Source organism: Hemitrygon akajei, chromosome 3 (genome assembly GCF_048418815.1).
Source record: "Hemitrygon akajei chromosome 3, sHemAka1.3, whole genome shotgun sequence".
Taxonomy (NCBI): Eukaryota; Metazoa; Chordata; class Chondrichthyes; order Myliobatiformes; family Dasyatidae; genus Hemitrygon; species Hemitrygon akajei.
The window spans coordinates 195,665,736-195,682,430 of NC_133126.1; the positions used below are offsets into that span (position 1 = coordinate 195,665,736).

General features: G+C 41.2%; 1 protein-coding gene across 1 annotated transcript; it reads right to left on the reverse strand.

The window, feature by feature from the left end:
- Positions 1 to 1,946: 1,946 nt before the first annotated feature.
- LOC140724637 (extracellular calcium-sensing receptor-like) lies at positions 1,947 to 8,613 on the reverse strand. Its single transcript, XM_073039061.1, has 5 exons — positions 8,359 to 8,613; positions 6,804 to 7,637; positions 6,003 to 6,230; positions 2,941 to 3,064; positions 1,947 to 2,854 (listed from the first exon to the last, which is right to left on the reverse strand). Exons 1-5 carry the CDS (start codon positions 8,611 to 8,613, stop codon positions 1,947 to 1,949), a joined length of 2,349 nt encoding a protein of 782 aa, XP_072895162.1.
- Positions 8,614 to 16,695: the final 8,082 nt, after the last annotated feature.

Consider the following 16,695-nt stretch of genomic DNA (forward strand, 5'->3'; position numbering starts at 1 on the left):
TCCACTTGGCATGATTAACTTATTATTATTTAATTATTTATGGGTTTGTATTGCTATATTTCTTCACCACTCTTCGTTGGTGCGGCTATAACTAAACCATTTTCCCTCGGGATCAATAAAGTATGTCTGTCTGTCTGTCATCTATTCACTCATTTTTAAGGACCCTTCATCTCATGCTCTCAAAGATTTTGCAGATTTATCTGTCTATCTATCTATCTATCTATCTATCTATCTATTAACTATTGCTATTATTAGTAGTAGTAATATCAATTTTTTATTTGCATAGTTTGCTGATTTTCACGCTGGTTGTTTGTCCGCCGTTTTGGAAGCTTTCTTTCATTGATTTATTAATGGGTCTTGGACCTTCTGGATATGCTCACAGAAAATGAATCTCGGGTCTTATAGGCTGACATATAAGTTTTTTGACAATAAATGAACTTTGATCTTTGAAATTTGAAGGAGGCTGTGAAGAAGTATAGTGAAGGCAGCTGTCGGAGTCGATAAGTCTTTAAAGGATAATTGCAGGCAGTTTGACTCCAGAGATGCCGCCAGAGAAATTAGGAAAGTGGTGAGTTTTGTCAAAAATTGAGCAAGTAAGTTTACGCCAGAGTCGAAGTTGGAGGCAATGTTTGGTGAAATTTATTGGTTCAATGTTCAAGGTTGAAGATGCATTTACTATCAAAGTATGCATGCAACATAGAACTTTGATATTCGTCTTCTATGTACAGCCAAGAAACAATGAAAACCAAGGATGCCGTTTACAGAAAACGACGAAAACCCACGCGTAAATAAAAAGAAAACACGTATTATGCAACAAGACTGACTAATCAGCATGCATAAAAAAATAAATTTCGTGTAGATGGCAGCAATAATTGCAAATTCCAAAACCAGCCACGCGCAATCAACAATAGGATCATGAAAGACCCCACCTCACAACAGCGCAAGTAATTCAAAACATAAAAGAAAGGAGCATTGCCAGGGAGTACTTGGAAGATTAGCTTGCTACGTGACCAAAAAAGGGAAATCATACCTGAGGCCTATCTCAGGCATGAGCTACACGTTTGGTTTAGAGAAATTGAGAGAAAGAGAAAATGTTGAATATGTGGGCCAGTTCAGTGGGGTGGTGGAAGAGGTACTGGTCGGTCTGTTGTTGAGTGGAAAGCTTTAAGACATTATGAGTGGGGACAGTAGTGTTTAAGGACTGGATACCCATTTGAAAATGAGGCGATCCGGGTCAGGTAAGTGAGAGCTGTTTGGGTGATCGGGAACATACAAAGTGTCGCCTATGTAGGTGAGAAGCGATCGAACCAATGGCAATAAAATAAAGTCATTACCTGAGGATACATGTTTCGTATGACAAGAATATACGGGTGAAAGGGCAATGGGGTCAGTCAGGTGATGTAAATACACATTCTTTGTTGATGGCCCCAGTTACCGCTCAGTCTGTCGGGTCAAATATGCAGTCTTGATTTTTTCCCATTTCGATACCAATAATCGTATGGATGTTGCGAACTGAAGAGGATTCGTGGCCTGAAACGTTAAATGTTTATTCACTTCCATAGATTATGCCTGACGAGTTGAGTCCCTCTAACATTTTATAGCTGTTGCATTGGATGGAATGTGTTTAATGTAAATTTGAGATCAGTACCAGTGGAGAAGATTCGACGGCTAATGTTTAATCATCAAACCACCATAAAACTAAATCTAACATCGCATTACCGTGGAAATAAACATGTGGCAAAGATTAGCATGGTCGCATTCCAAATTCAGGCATTCCCACAATCCAATCCAACCTTTTTGGGGAAAGTCAAAAATATTTTAAAACACTAGATGTCAATTGTTACAGATGTAACTTGTTGATACACGAAAATAAATAATCATAACTACGTTTACTGGTCCAGAATTACACACTCAAACACTAAATGAATATGAATGTACTCTAGTAGTTACAGTGATGTCCCTTTAGCCATCATATGTTTCTTTGTATTAACGTTCGGTTTTAGTAAGATAATGTAACATTTCGGTGCAAAAATACAGACCAGCAGACCAAAGCTCGATGCCCAGATAGCAAACACTTCAACAGCCACGGTATACTTTCCCGGTGAGCTCACATAGGCTGGAATAAAAGTTATCCAAACAGCGCAAAAGATCAACATGCTGAAGGTGATGTACTTGGCATCGTTGAAATTGTCTGGGAGTTTCCGGGCAAAGAATGCAAGCACTAAACACACGACTGACAACAGAGCAATATAGGCCGACACTACGTAAAAGGCGGTCCATGCGCCAACGTCACATTCCAGAATAATGATGTTCCTGTAATAGTTCATGTTTTTCAGGGGGTAGGGAGGTGACACACTTAGCCAGACAATGCAAACTAAACATTGCAAAAATGTAAGGAGGCAGACGCCCAGACGTTGCTGCGCCGGACCGAACCATTTCATGACACTACTGTTGGGAAGAGTTGCTTTAAAGGCAATCAATACAAGAATGGTTTTTCCCAAGATGCAGGAAATGCAGAGAACAAACAGAACTCCGAAAGCTGTGCGGCGCAACATGCAAGACCAGTCGGATGGCTCTCCAATGAAGGAGAGCGAGCAAGTGAAGCAAAGCAGGAGGGCGAAGAGAAGCAAGAAACTGAGCTCGGAATTGTTCGCTTTGACCATAGGAGTGTCTCGATACCAATAAAAAATTGCAGCTGTGGCCAATGTAAGACACGTTCCCACAAGAGAAAGAGTAACTAATACAGACCCTAGAAGTTCTCGAAAGGAAAGGAACTCAACATTCTTGAGGACACACTGGGTTTTTGCCTGATTGGACCAGTATTCCGAGGGGCACTTGATGCAATCCGTCGCATCTGGAAAATTAATTATTTTATGAGACAACGCGTGTGAGCACAGAAATGGTGAATTCATAGATATTACTGTGCAGCTCAACACTTACCAGTGACGTTGCTAATTTCACCATCTGCGCAATCTGTGCAGTAAAAACAACATATCGGCTGCCCCTTCCGGCTGACTCTTCTTTTTCCAGGAAGACAGGGTTCTGAGCAAATTGCTCGGGGGATCTGAAGCAAAAGAAAATATCCAGACTGTATTTGCTTTATTGGTCGTTAATAACTCTATGCACATGTTCAAATTTGATCTTTTCCAATATTGTTCTCAGTTCACAAAGGTTCCCCGAATCCGACCTGTATTTTCCTCAAATACTTTTAAAATTATAAATGAATTTGATTTGAATTGAATTGGCTATATTTCTTATATCCTTCACATACATAAGAATAAAAAAAAAACTTTATGTTACGTTCCCGTCCAAATGTGCAATGTGCAGTTTGTAGTATTTTGGAATAAATAGTATGTACAACATAACAGTCAATATAGCACAGAAATATAATTGTGTAAGTTAATCAGTCTGATGGCCCGTGGAAGAAGCTGTCCTGGAACCGGTTGGTCCTGGCTGATATTCTGCGGTACCGTTTCCCGGATGGTAGCAGCTGGCACAGTTTGTGGTTGAGGTGAGTGTGGACCCACTGATCATGTGGGCACTTTTTACGCACCCGTCTCTGTAAATGTCCTAAACAGTGGAAAGTTTACATCTGCAAATGCCTTGGGCTGTCCGCACCGCACCCTGCAGTATCTGGGGTGAGAGAAGTACAGATTCCATACCATTTAGTGATGCCGCCAGCCAGGATGATCTCATTTCTGTCCCTGTAGATGGTCCTTAGGATTTTGGGACTCATGCCAGACTACTTCAAATATCTGAGGTTAAAGAGGCGCTGTTGTGCTTATTTCTTTCACCACACAACCGGTTTGTACAGACTACGTGAGAACGTCGGTGATGTGTAAGCCGTGGAACTTGAAGATGTACGCTGTCAACACCAGAGCGATTAATTTTAATAAGAGTTAGCCTGTCTGTACTCCTCCTGTAGTCCACAACCAACTCCGTTGTTTTCTTTTCAACATTGAGGAAGATGTCGTTTTCTTTATACGATAGGGAGAATATGGGAACCATAAAAGACGGTGCAGAGGAGATTTACAAGAACGTTGCCTGCTTTGGGAAGAATGACTTCTAAGAATAGGGCCATTTTTCCTTGGAGTGACGGAGGATATGAAATGTCCTGATAGATGTGTATAAGATGATGAGAGGATTTGATCCTGTGGATAGTCAGAAGTTTTTTTTTTCTTCCCAGGACTAAAATGGAGAGCAGGATGTTTAAAGTGCTTGGAAGCAGATTCAGAAGAGATGACAGGGGGAAGATTTTTTGACGTGGAGAGTGGTGAGTGCGTGGAGTGATCTGCCAGCGACGTTGATGGAGGCGGATACGATAGGGTATTTTAAGAAACTCAAGGACAGATGCATGGAGCCTAGGAAAATAGGTAATTTCTAATGCAAGGGCATGTTCGGCCCAGCATTGTGGGCCAAAGGGCTTGCAGCGTGCTGTAGGTTTTCTGCGTTTCTATGAGATCACTGTGTCAGGGTGATGACTTTTTCTCTTTTGGCTGCTTCATTATGATTTCACATTAGCTCAATCAATGTAGTATCGCCAGCCAATTTAATTAGCAAATTGGAGCTGTGGGTGGCGACACAGTCATTGGTATACGGAGTGTAAAGGAGGGGTCTTAAGACTTAGCCCTAAAAGGCACCTGTGTCAAGACAACTCTTACCACCTTCTGGCGATCTGACAGCAAGTCCAGGATACAGGTACACAATGCAGGGTGAAGGTTGAGGTCTCTGGGTTTGTGGTCCAGCCTGGAGTTCAATGCTAAACTGTAGTCCAAGAGCAACATTATCACATAACCGTCCTTTTTCTTCAGATGTGTAAGGACGGTGTGTAGAGTTGTGGCTATTGCATCATCTGTCGATCGGCTGTGTCAGTAGGCGAGCTGTAGGGAGTCCAATGTGGGTGGTAGTATGTTGCAGATGTTGTCCTTGACCAGCCTCTCAAAACTTATGCTTATTATTGAGGTGATTGCGATAGAACGCCAGTCATTCAGGCATCTCACTTTGATCATTTTTAGGTACCGGCACGATGCTGATATTTTGAAGCAGGTGGACACTCTGCACTGGGAGAGGCCGTGATTAAAAATGCCTGTAAACAGGCTTTTCAGTTGTGCCGTGCATACTCTGGGTACACGTCATGGAATGCTGTTTCATCTTGCAGCTTTGCATATGACATTAAACTCGACTTTTCTTTTGACCAATTTCGTTCCTTGAATCAGGAGCATCGCCTACTCTGTAAACGAGCATCTCCATCCAACCCACCCCCCACCCACATCCACAGCACACCGTCCCGTACCATGGCTTTACCTTTCATCCCATATAAATTGTGAAATAAAATTGCTTCTGAATCTTTTTTGAATCTTAAGTAGCAGTTGGAATAGCAATGAATGAACTTTCGTGGAACTGGGACCAAATTAGGAACAGAGAATTAAAAGTGCGTTCCAATTCTACGCAAGCATTATGTAGCTAACATACAAGGCAAGGGTGCATTCAGCAGCACTGTTGTAAAGCTATGTAACTGTCATGGCGGGAGTTGTGTCTCGCAAGGACTGAATGAAAGAAGATAATGTCACGTTGCCGTTCGTGGTCAGTCAGATCACGTCAAATATACGATCTGCCACTTCGCCACCACCTCTGATTCCATTCAAGTCCCTATATGACGTAACCTTGAAAATATCCAGAGACCTGACCTCCAGGATTCTTCCAGAGCAGAAAATGCAGGAGATTCACCAACAACTGAAGCAAAAAAATTTCCAATTCCATTATTTTCAAGTGATCACTCTCATAATTCGTGAGTGCACCAACTTGTTTGAGGCTCCTACTGCACAAACCATTTCTACAGCTGCCCTTAAGGTTATATATTGTGTGTATGAATAAGGCCATCCTTTGAAAAGCAAGAGCATTATTTTCAATAATCGCATCTATCGCTAATATCACACAGATCCCAAGCATACAACTAATTTCCATTTCGCCAAAGCAAAAGAATTGTAAATGCAGGGCCTTACCGTATTTCCCTTCGTGCTCCACATGATATCCCCGACATTAATCACCAGTTCGTGTCCTGGCGGAGCCGTGCCATCATAATACCCAATGTTTATAATGTCAACTCGACCCTTCAAATTTGTTTGCAAGTTCACGAATTCGTATCTTGGTACTGGGTCTCCATTTACATCAAAGTATACGGTTTCGCCCGTCTTGGCTGTAAAATTCACTGTGCGTAGGTAGTGCAGCAACTAGAGTGGGAGAAAGCAAGGGAAGCTTATTTTTAACCGGATCGTAGAATGCAAGTACAGGCGTACAAGTAAACTGTCATCAGACAACACTTGGAAAATTGCAATCAGTTCTGATCCGGTTGCAAATAACTAATACGAGAGTGCAAAATGTTAAGGAGATTGGAAGACGGCATCGGGGGCGTTTTTGGTAAATTTGGTTTTACACAAAGTATTGTACGTGCATGGCACGTTCTGGCAGGGACACCCAAAACTATTCCTTGATAATTGCATGTATGACAGAAAAATGGAGTGGAACGTGGGAGCGAATGGCTTGATTGTTCTTTGTATAGGTTGTGTGATCGGTACAACTCCTTGGACCGAAGCACCTGGACTGTGTCGGAAATGTTATGATATACAAATGTGACATATTTTCTGAGAACAAAAGTTTAGCGGCCATAAACAGAAATGGTAACTAACGAATAGTGGACAGTGTTTGAATGCACAGGGAAATGGAACAATATCAACTTCAACTGTAAACATACCTGTCCATGAGTCACTGAGGCTCTTGATTCAGCAAAGTAAGTACAACCCTACCTGCCACGGCTGGAAGTTTGACACATGCGCACAGGTGTTGTTCGTAAAGGGACCCTTTTCTTCTTCGCAGTTTAACAGATCGTGGAGTGCGTGAGCGATAGAGTAGACAGCTTTGTACACGTGGTACGAGCTCCCGTCCATTTTCGCTGGAAGATAGTTATTTTCTATTCCATCGATTTTCTCCTTCCCTGAGCAATGTCGAATAATACCTGAAGAAGTTACCGGGCTTGTCCCGTTGTCTGCAGTAAAAGCGCAGGTGAATAAAGTTTCCCAAAACTCAGTTACCAGCATGTTGCCAGGAAAATTGGAAGGATGGACGTTATGAAGAAAATCTCTGAGATCATCTATCTCTGTCCTGTGTGTGGCTGGACCTATTGTCCCGGCGAGATAAATTGCCCTTTCTGAAGGTGGAAGAAAATTTTTTGTCACCCACCCTTCACTTCCAATCCACTGGATACCGGTTACATTTTGACGCCAAATCTCGTTCAACAAAATTCGCATATCACCACCATGGACAAAGGCCACGACTACTTTAGTAGATGCCTGCTGAATCACCTGAACAACTTTACTGATTTTTTCTGGCGGGTCCGTCCTGTAAAAAGACTCAGAGTAGGCAATACAAACCCCAAACTTCTCCACATGTTCCACAAACCCTTGCATTCCAAAATTACCGTAATCGGTATTACTTCTTATCGTTCCAATCCAAGTCCAGCCAAATGTTCTCACCAATTCAGCGAGAAGTTTGGACTGGTACTGGTCGCTGGGAATGGTTCTCAAAAACGTGGGGTATTCTCTCTTATCGCTGAGACAGGAGCAAGTGGAGTAGTAACTAATCTGCAGAGAAGGAGATAAACTGTTCAATACTTGGATCAGACTTTTAACTGTAAGTAACTGATACACCAATAGTGTTTCATTCTGAATTGCTTTATATACCAGGTATCTGTAATTTTTAGAATACAGCATGAGATATAAACAACATATGTAACATCATCAACCGGAGGTGAATGCCATAATATGGAATTTTTCATGAACAACTTACTTATACACCACAGGACACTCATTTACGGTGAGATGGGTAAAGACAAATGCAATGCGATGGGCAACTTTTCACGGAAAAAGTGATGTGGCCTGAAATAGATTGCCAGAGTTGGTGCTGATGGCCAAAGCGTTGCAGATGCTTTCAGACACGTACATGACTGTGCAGAGATCTGATGAATATGAACGTTGCATACTCAATAGAAACTCTTTAGTTAATAGTTTAGGTTGTGCCATGTTCTGTGTTCTGTGATCCAGCATAACAAAATTTAACAAAGGCTAAAATTAAGTAAGTACAATATATTATTATGAGGAGAGCATAAACAAAGTCTGGCGGATTTAGACTATAATGAAATCTAAAGGTCTAAAGTAAAATTTTACTGTGTATTTACGATTAGTTGAAATTAAGTCAGATCCCCATGTCCTCTGTTTCCTGACATGAGAATCGCATTTTTATGTTTGTGCAAATAAGTGACTTCATCGGTAGACTCAAAATGCTGTCAACTATTTGATACATTACCAGCGGAACCCCAAATGATCCAATTGCTCTTGCCGTTACGATTGAGTGTGTAGATTTATCGCAGCCAATAATGGCAGCGACCTTAGAAGACCCTCTACATTCCGGATATTCATTTGACTTTTCTCCATTGATCAACTCTAGCGCTGCTTCAGTGGCGATCGTGGTGGATGAACAGTCATCGTAGATCTCATACCCCAGTGTGATCCCCGGCAAGAGTTTCTCATTCCGATTTATTTCTTCAATGGCAAAAATCATCGTCTGCGCCAGTCGGAAGCTTTCAAAGCCAAAACTGTGGGATAAATGTTCGAGAGCATGTGACCATAATACACAGCACTCCAGTTAAGCTACAATGAGTCTTTTCGGCCATTTGATTATGTCTGATTCTGCTACATTCTCTCCGTTGTCTTTAACACCCCTATTAACCTCGAATACAATAGCCTCCACAACCGTCTGCAGCAATGAGCACGACATACACTAGGTAAGTCAACGTGTTATCATCTCCAAGGTGACGTTCTTGTACTTAGATGCTGTGTCCTCTGTCCCACCACCTTCACGCTAATGGAAACATCCTCTGCGTGTTCGCACTATTAGGCCATTTAATTTTTTAGTAAGTTACAATAAGAACCCCCTCAAACTTCCAAAGTCCGGTAAGTACACAGTGAACAAAAGCTTCACATGCGTTAACCCTTTCATTCCAGGTATCATACACGTGAATCTTCTCTGGACCCTCCCAAATGCCAGCACTTCCTTTTTTTAGATGTATTGCCCAAAAGATGCACATAATAAAGAGGAGATGATATAAGTATGCACCTTCCGAATTCAATCATATATCACGTCAGAATTATAAAATCTAATAGTTTTCTTCTTAAACCATAAGACTTAGGAGCAGAATTAGGCCATCTGGCACATCGAGTCGAATCTGCCATTCAATCATGGCGGATCATTTTTTTAATATCCTCTTCAACTCCAGTTCTCAGCCTTCTCCCCATAACATTTGATGGAATGTCTAGTCAAGACCTATCATTCTCTGCCTTACGTACATCTGTTCTTAGAGTATAAGAGCGGTACCATAACGATCAATCCAATACATTTTTACACGTCAGAATAGGTAACATGTATAGCAGATATCACATCCGTATTTCACTGAGGAATAAAATATATATCACAGCTTCTATGTAAATTTTGCCCTGCATTTTCTGCTCTGGCCGAACATCTAACTGCCTTCGTGGCTTCAGGTGTTCCCAGAAGTGATCAAACCTCTGGACATACACTGATTGTTGGTTATTTCAACCAACGAATTAGTTCCAGATATCAGTTGCTCATACAGTAACCATCTTACAGCAAAGCTGATACAGTGGGCCCCGGAACAGAGGACGAGGGATGTTCCAGATTTTTTTATCTATATTACTCGCAATGCACAGTCAATTTCGCAAGCACGAGGCTTGCAAGTCCGACGGTAACGAGGACAGTGTATATAAAAAAAACTGTTCTGCGGTCGCTCTGTAATAATCGACTCAGTAATAATTAATACAAAACGGTGGAAACAATCTTCAACGTTGTTTTTGTCAGTGATATTTTCTGGTGACATTGATTCAGGATTATTATTATCATCAGCAGGTGCCATGCCCATTTTGAGCTTTGACGACCGTGGCCCACACACTCCTGTTTCGGGTCAAGTGGATCAATTAATTTGTATTCAGTTCCAGTTCCCTGGTTGCTGTCTCCATTATCATTTGTCTGTCCCTTCTATCTGCTTTCTTTCCTTCAATCTTTCCCATAATTACAGTGCATTATAATTAATCTTTCCTAACCACATGTCCAATCAAGTTACGTTGTTTTTTCATGATCTCAAGCATTATTTCCCTTTTTGTGTTTGCTCTGTGCATGACATCCTCGTTTGATATTCGCTTCGTCCATGATATTCTTTATATTCTCCTCAAGAAACACATCTCCGCTGTCTCAGTTCGTTTCCTCGTGTTACTAGGTATTGCCCAACATTCTGATCTATGTGGCATAACTCGATAAACGTAACATTTCAGTACATCGAGGCAGGTTGTCAAGCTTAGTTTAGTATTCATCAGTATACTCTTCATTCTTGTAAAAGTGTATTTTGTCATCCCCTGTCTTTATTTGATATCCATGTCGCACCTGCAATCTGATTTCACCCAGCTTCCCAAGTAGCAACACTTCTGTACTTGTTTTATGTCTTCCCCGTTTAATTTCAGCTTGCAGATAGGATTCTCCTTCTTTGTGGATATCACCATATATTCTGTCTTTTTAAAATAGCTAGTTGGCTCCATGTTTACACTTTCTTCAACAACTACATCAATTAAGTTTTGTAGTCCTTCCTCTTACCTGCATTTAACACAGTGTCATCCGCATATCTGAAATTATTGAAGTTTTTACCGGCAACTTTGTTTCCCAAGACGTCTCTTATTTTTTGTAATATTGTTTGACTGTACACATTAAACAAATCAGGGGAGCAAACATAGCCTTGTCTAACGCCTCTCTTGATTTTCGTAAACTGACTGACTTCTCCATCTATTCTTACAGCAGCAGTTTGTTCCCAGTACAGATTTCTGATTAGGCAGAGGTCTTCCAATCCAGATCTAGAGTTTCCTGTAATATTTCAAATAACTTACTGTGCTTCACTTTATCAAATGCTTTTGTGTAGTCGATAAAAGAAAAACAAATCATTTTGCATTTGAATTGCTCGTTCTGATAGTGTCTTTAACATCAACATCGCGTTTCTTGTCCCTATGTCTTTCACAGAGCCACATTGTTCTTTACCGCTTTCAGCTTCTTTACCATTTCAGCTTACTTTTAGCTCTTGTCATCAAAATTCCTAGAAGTGTCTTAGTGATGTGGTTCATTGAATTTATAGTCCCATGTAATTCACATTCTATTGCTTCAGGTTTCTTAGGAAGAGTGATGAATACTGATTTGTTCACCTCTTCTGATATCATTCCAGTCCCATAAATGTCCCCATTCCATAATCTTCAAAGGCTATAATTTGTTCTATTACTAATTCATAAGGAAGTTATGGAACCTATGACAATTAAAGAGGTGGAAGTACTGGCGCTTTTAAGAAATTTAAAAGTGGATAAATCTCCGGATCCTGACCGGATATTCCCCAGGACCTTGAGGGAAGTTTGTGTAGAGATAGCAGGAGCTCTGACGGAGATCTTTCAGATGTCATTAGAAACGGGGATTGTGCCGGAGGATTGGCGTATTGCTCATGTGGTTCCATTGTTTAAAAAGGGTTCTAGAAGTAAGCCTGGCAATTATAGACCTGTCAGTTTGACATCAGTGGTGGGTAAATTAATGGAAAGTATTCTTAGAGATAGTATTTATAATTATCTGGATAGACAGGATCTGATTAGGAGTAGCCAGTATGGATTTGTGCGTGGAAGGTCATGTTTGACAAACCTTATTGAATTTTTTGAAGTAGTTACGAGGAGTGTTGACAAGGGTAAGGCAGTGGATGTAGTCTATATGGACTTCAGCAAGGCCTTTGACAAAGTTCCACATGGAAGGTTAGTTAAGAAGGTTCAGACGTTAGGTATTAATGCTGGAGTAATAAAATGGATTCAACAGTGGCTAGATGGGAGATGCCAGAGAGTAGTGGTGGATAATTGTTTATCGGGATGGAGGCCGGTGACTAGCGGGGTGCCTCAGGGATCTGTTTTGGGCCCAATGTTGTTTGTAATATACATAAATGATCTGGATGATGGGGTGGTAAATTGGATTAGTAAGTATGCTGATGATACTAAGGTAGGAGGTGTTGTGGATAATGAGGTGGGTTTTCAAAGCTTGCAGGGAGATTTATGCCGGTTAGAAGAATGGGCTGAACGTTGGCAGATGGAGTTTAATGCTGAGAAGTGTGAGGTTCTACATTTTGGCAGGAATAATCCAAATAGAACATACAGGGTAAATGGTAGGGCATTGAGGAATGCAGTGGAACAGAGAGATCTAGGAATAACAGTGCATAGTTCCCTGAAGGTGGAGTCTCATGTAGATAGGGTGGTGAAGAAGGCTTTTGGAACGCTGGCCTTTATAAATCAGAGCATTGAGTACAGAAGTTGGGATGTAATGTTAAAATTGTACAAGGCATTGGTAAGGCCAAATTTGGAATATTGTGTACAGTTCTGGTCGCCGAATTATAGGAAAGATATCAATAAATTAGAGAGAGTGCAGAGACGATTTACTAGGATGTTACCTGGGTTTCGACACTTAAGTTACAGAGAAAGGTTGAACAAGTTAGGTCTCTATTCATTGGAGCGTAGAAGGTTGAGGGGGGATTTGATCGAGGTATTTAAAATGTTGAGAGGGATAGATAGAGTTGACGTGAATAGGCTGTTTCCATTGAGAGTAGGGGAGATTCAAACGAGAGGACATGATTTGAGAGTTAGGGGGCAAAAGTTTAAGGGAAACACGAGGGGGTATTTCTTTACTCAGAGAGTGATAGCTGTGTGGAATGAGCTTCCTGTAGAAGTAGTAGAGGCCAGTTCAGTTGTGTCATTTAAGGTAAAATTGGATAGGTATATGGACAGGAAAGGAGTGGAGGGTTATGGGCTGAGTGCGGGTAGGTGGGACTAGGTGAGATTAATAGTTCGGCACGGACTAGGAGGGCCGGAATGGCCTGTTTCCGTGCTGTGATTGTTATATGGTTATATGGTTATATATGCCTGTCCCACCTTCATCTTATTTATTGCATTACGAACTTCAGATTTTAAACTACTTGGACCTTCAATGTTTCTCTTATTTTCTGATTTTCCCCTCGATCGTATGCAAATAATTCCTGACTATACTCAGTTCTTCTGTTCATAATCTCATTTTTACCATGTTAATAGAATTGTCCTTTGCTTTCAAACATCCACCTGAAGAACAGATGGGTTTTTACCAGTGATGTTCTTGATTTTTTGATGTACCCTTTTTGGATCAATAATAGTGGTTCTTTCTAGTTGTTGACATTCCTGGTTTAACCAATGTTCTTTGGCTTTTTGACCTAAGCTTTTTACTTTTTTATATAATAACTTATATTCCATAGGATTTGTCGTCTTCAGTCTCCTATCTTCCATTAGATTTTTGACTTCATCTGTCATACATTTATTCTTTGTGCTTTGTTCCTTCTTTTTTAGGAGTCACTGATTCTGCTGATTCTACTAAGGCATCCTTCAGAGAGTGAAACTACATTTCCATATGATTGCTGTCATCTTGAACAGATTCTATTTCCAGACTTTGAAATTTATTCCTTACTTTAATGGTAATTTTTTGTCTTAAGACTGCCTCTTTAATTAATTGCGAGTAGTCAAGAGATTGTTCAGTTTTCTGCACCTGGGTATGCTTTGCATTGAGTCACTGAGTTTCTAAATCTTTGGTTTGTTGTAATGAAGTCAACTTGATTTCCCGTACTATCACCTGGACTTTTCCAGTTCCACAAGCGTCTTGGATGGTTTTTAACGTAGGTATACATAATGACCTGATTATTCATCTTGTACCATTCTAGCAATTTCGCGACTCTTTCATGTCTTACCCCTCGTCCAAATTTTCCTATGGTTTTTTCCATCAGCACCTTGTCTTACTTTTATTGCAATGGAAAGAGAAGAACCCAAATGCAGGACACAGGCACGGAGGTAGAGTAATTTAAAAAAATGTTTATTAACGGTTACAGGGAAGGTCGGAGAGCGGGGATTAGACAGAAAAATTCCGAGGAGTGAGGACGGCTTGACCAGGGCTTGAACCCGTGACATTACGGTGGAAACTCGGCGTTTTACCACCGAGCCAACGGAGAGTGTAGGCGAGCCGCAACGAAGCAGCGGAGGAATGCAGACCAGGGTGCGACCGTGATTTGAGGAGAACTGCGGGCATGATGCCATGCTCCTGCTAAACACGGAGAGACAGAGTTAACACAAGGAAACAACAGCGTGAAGGAAACATAGTGTAGGGTTTTCAGTAATGTTAACTATAATGTTAACTGTTAACTTTGCTAATTATAAACTGGCTTCTCTGAAGTGTTATAACAAAATAGCTTCTCTGCAATGTTAACTATGAGGTGATCTTCTCTGTATCTGAAATGTTTGGGTTATAACTATTGATAACACAGATGCCTTGTGCAGGAAGGCACAGAGTCGACTGTACTTCCTTAGAAGGTTGGCGTCATTCAATGTTTGCAGTGAGATGCTGAAGATGTTCTATAGGTCAGTTGTGGAGAGCGCCCTCTTCTTTGTGGTGGCGTGTTGGGGAGGCAGCATTAAGAAGAGGGACACCTCACGTCTTAATAAGCTGGTAAGGAAGGCGGGCTCTGTCGTGGGCAAAGTACTGGAGAGTATAACATCGGTAGCCGAGCGAAGGGCACTGAATAGGCTACGGTCAATTATGGAAAACCCTGAACATCCTCTACATAGCACCATCCAGAGACAGAGAAGCAGTTTCAGCGACAGGTTGCTATTGATGCAATGCTCCTCAGACAGGATGAAGAGATCAATACTCCCCAATGCCATTCGGCTTTACAATTCAACCGCCAGGAGTAAGATATGTTAAAGTTCCGGGGTTAGGACTCAATGTATTTAAGTAAACTACTTAAGAACTTTTTAAAAGCTATTATTAATGCTTTTTGAGAGGGTGATTTTAGATGCATATCATATTTATACTGAGTTAAGTATTGTATGTAATTAGTTTTGCTACAATAAGTGTATGGGACATTGGAAAAAATGTTGAATTTCCCCATGGGGATGAATAAAGTATCTATCTATCTATCTATCTATCTATCTATCTATCTATCTATCTATCTATCTATCTATCTATCTACTAGCCAATGGGAGATTTGTTATTCTATCTGTATGTGTGGGAATCGGAGTTGGTGCGCGGGAAGTTCGGCGAGGAGAAGCGAAGAGGGACTTCGTGCGGGGTGCGCTCTGGTCGACCACCGTGGGTTGGCTCCAGTCCGAGGGTCGTGGAGTTGAGAGGAAATCGTATGGTAAACCGAGGATATTTCGTGAGCTCCAACGTATGCGCAAACTGTATAATTTCTATTCTTGGCGCCTTTTGTTAGTTATATTTTTGTTTCTCTACTCACCCCATAGTTAGAGTAAAATTTATAATGTGTAATCGTTCAAACGTACAGTGTGTACTGACTGATATTTCACGTTGTGAGTTTGTGCCAGGGTGCATACACAACATCTACGCAAAAGTGAGACACAGTTTGGCTGACAGACGGCGGTTTTCCTTAGACGAACGTGGGCTGACAGAGCAGAGTGTTACACTGAGGATAACACCTTTCTAAGCGGCCAAGACACAAAGTAAACACTGGCAAAGTGCGAGGAAACAGAACTGAGAACAGACAGTTTTAAGCGGTTGAGAGACAGAGTTAACTCAGGCAAACAGCTGTTTCTAAGTATTCTACAACTGAGTACTTATTTTGACACGGAGAGACAGAGTTTCGCAGTGTGACCTCGGTACTGAAGTAAAGCTTAGAATACTTATCTTGACACGGAGAGACAAAGTTACACAGGGAAATACTGGGCACTGAAGCTAAACTCAGAACACACCGTTTTAAGAGGCTGGGAATGTTAATTCCCGTATTGGCTGGACTAACGGTCTGGCCACGTGTAGGTGCAAAGCTGGACTTTATATGCTGCAGGTCTTGGTAGTAACCAAGTGAGCAGACATCTAAGGGAATGAAGAGAAAATGGGGAATTAACGGTCGGGACCGTGACATAGTACCGAAACAGCGCTATTTCCTCCGGTTCCATACACACACTTCCACTGTCAGACTTGTTTGGTCCTATTCTCTCACGTCTTATCATCTTGCCCTTCACACATATATATAGAATGCCTTGGGGTTTTTCTTAATCCTGTCCGCCAATGTCTTCTCATAGCCCCTTCTGGCTTTCCTAATTCCATTCTTAAACTCTTTCCTGCGAGCCTTATAATCTTCCAGATTCCTATCATTACCTAGTTTTTGAACCTTTCGTAAGCACTTCTTTTCATCTTGACTAGATTTCCATCAGCCTTTGTACACTTCGGATGTTATACCCTACCATCCTTCCATGTGTCATTTGAACGTGCGTATTCAGAATCCCACGCAAATATCCCCTGAATATTTGCGACATTTCTTCCGTACGTTTACCTGCAAAAATCGTTTTCCAATCTGTGCTTCCATTTTCCTGCCTGATAGCCTCATAATTCCACTTGTTTCAGTTAAATGTTTCTCTAACTTGTCTGTTCCTATCCCTCTCCAATGCTATAGTAAAGGAGATAGAATTGTGATCACTATCCTCCAAATTGCTCTCTCACTGACAAACCTGACACCTGACCAGGTTCAGTTCCTAACAC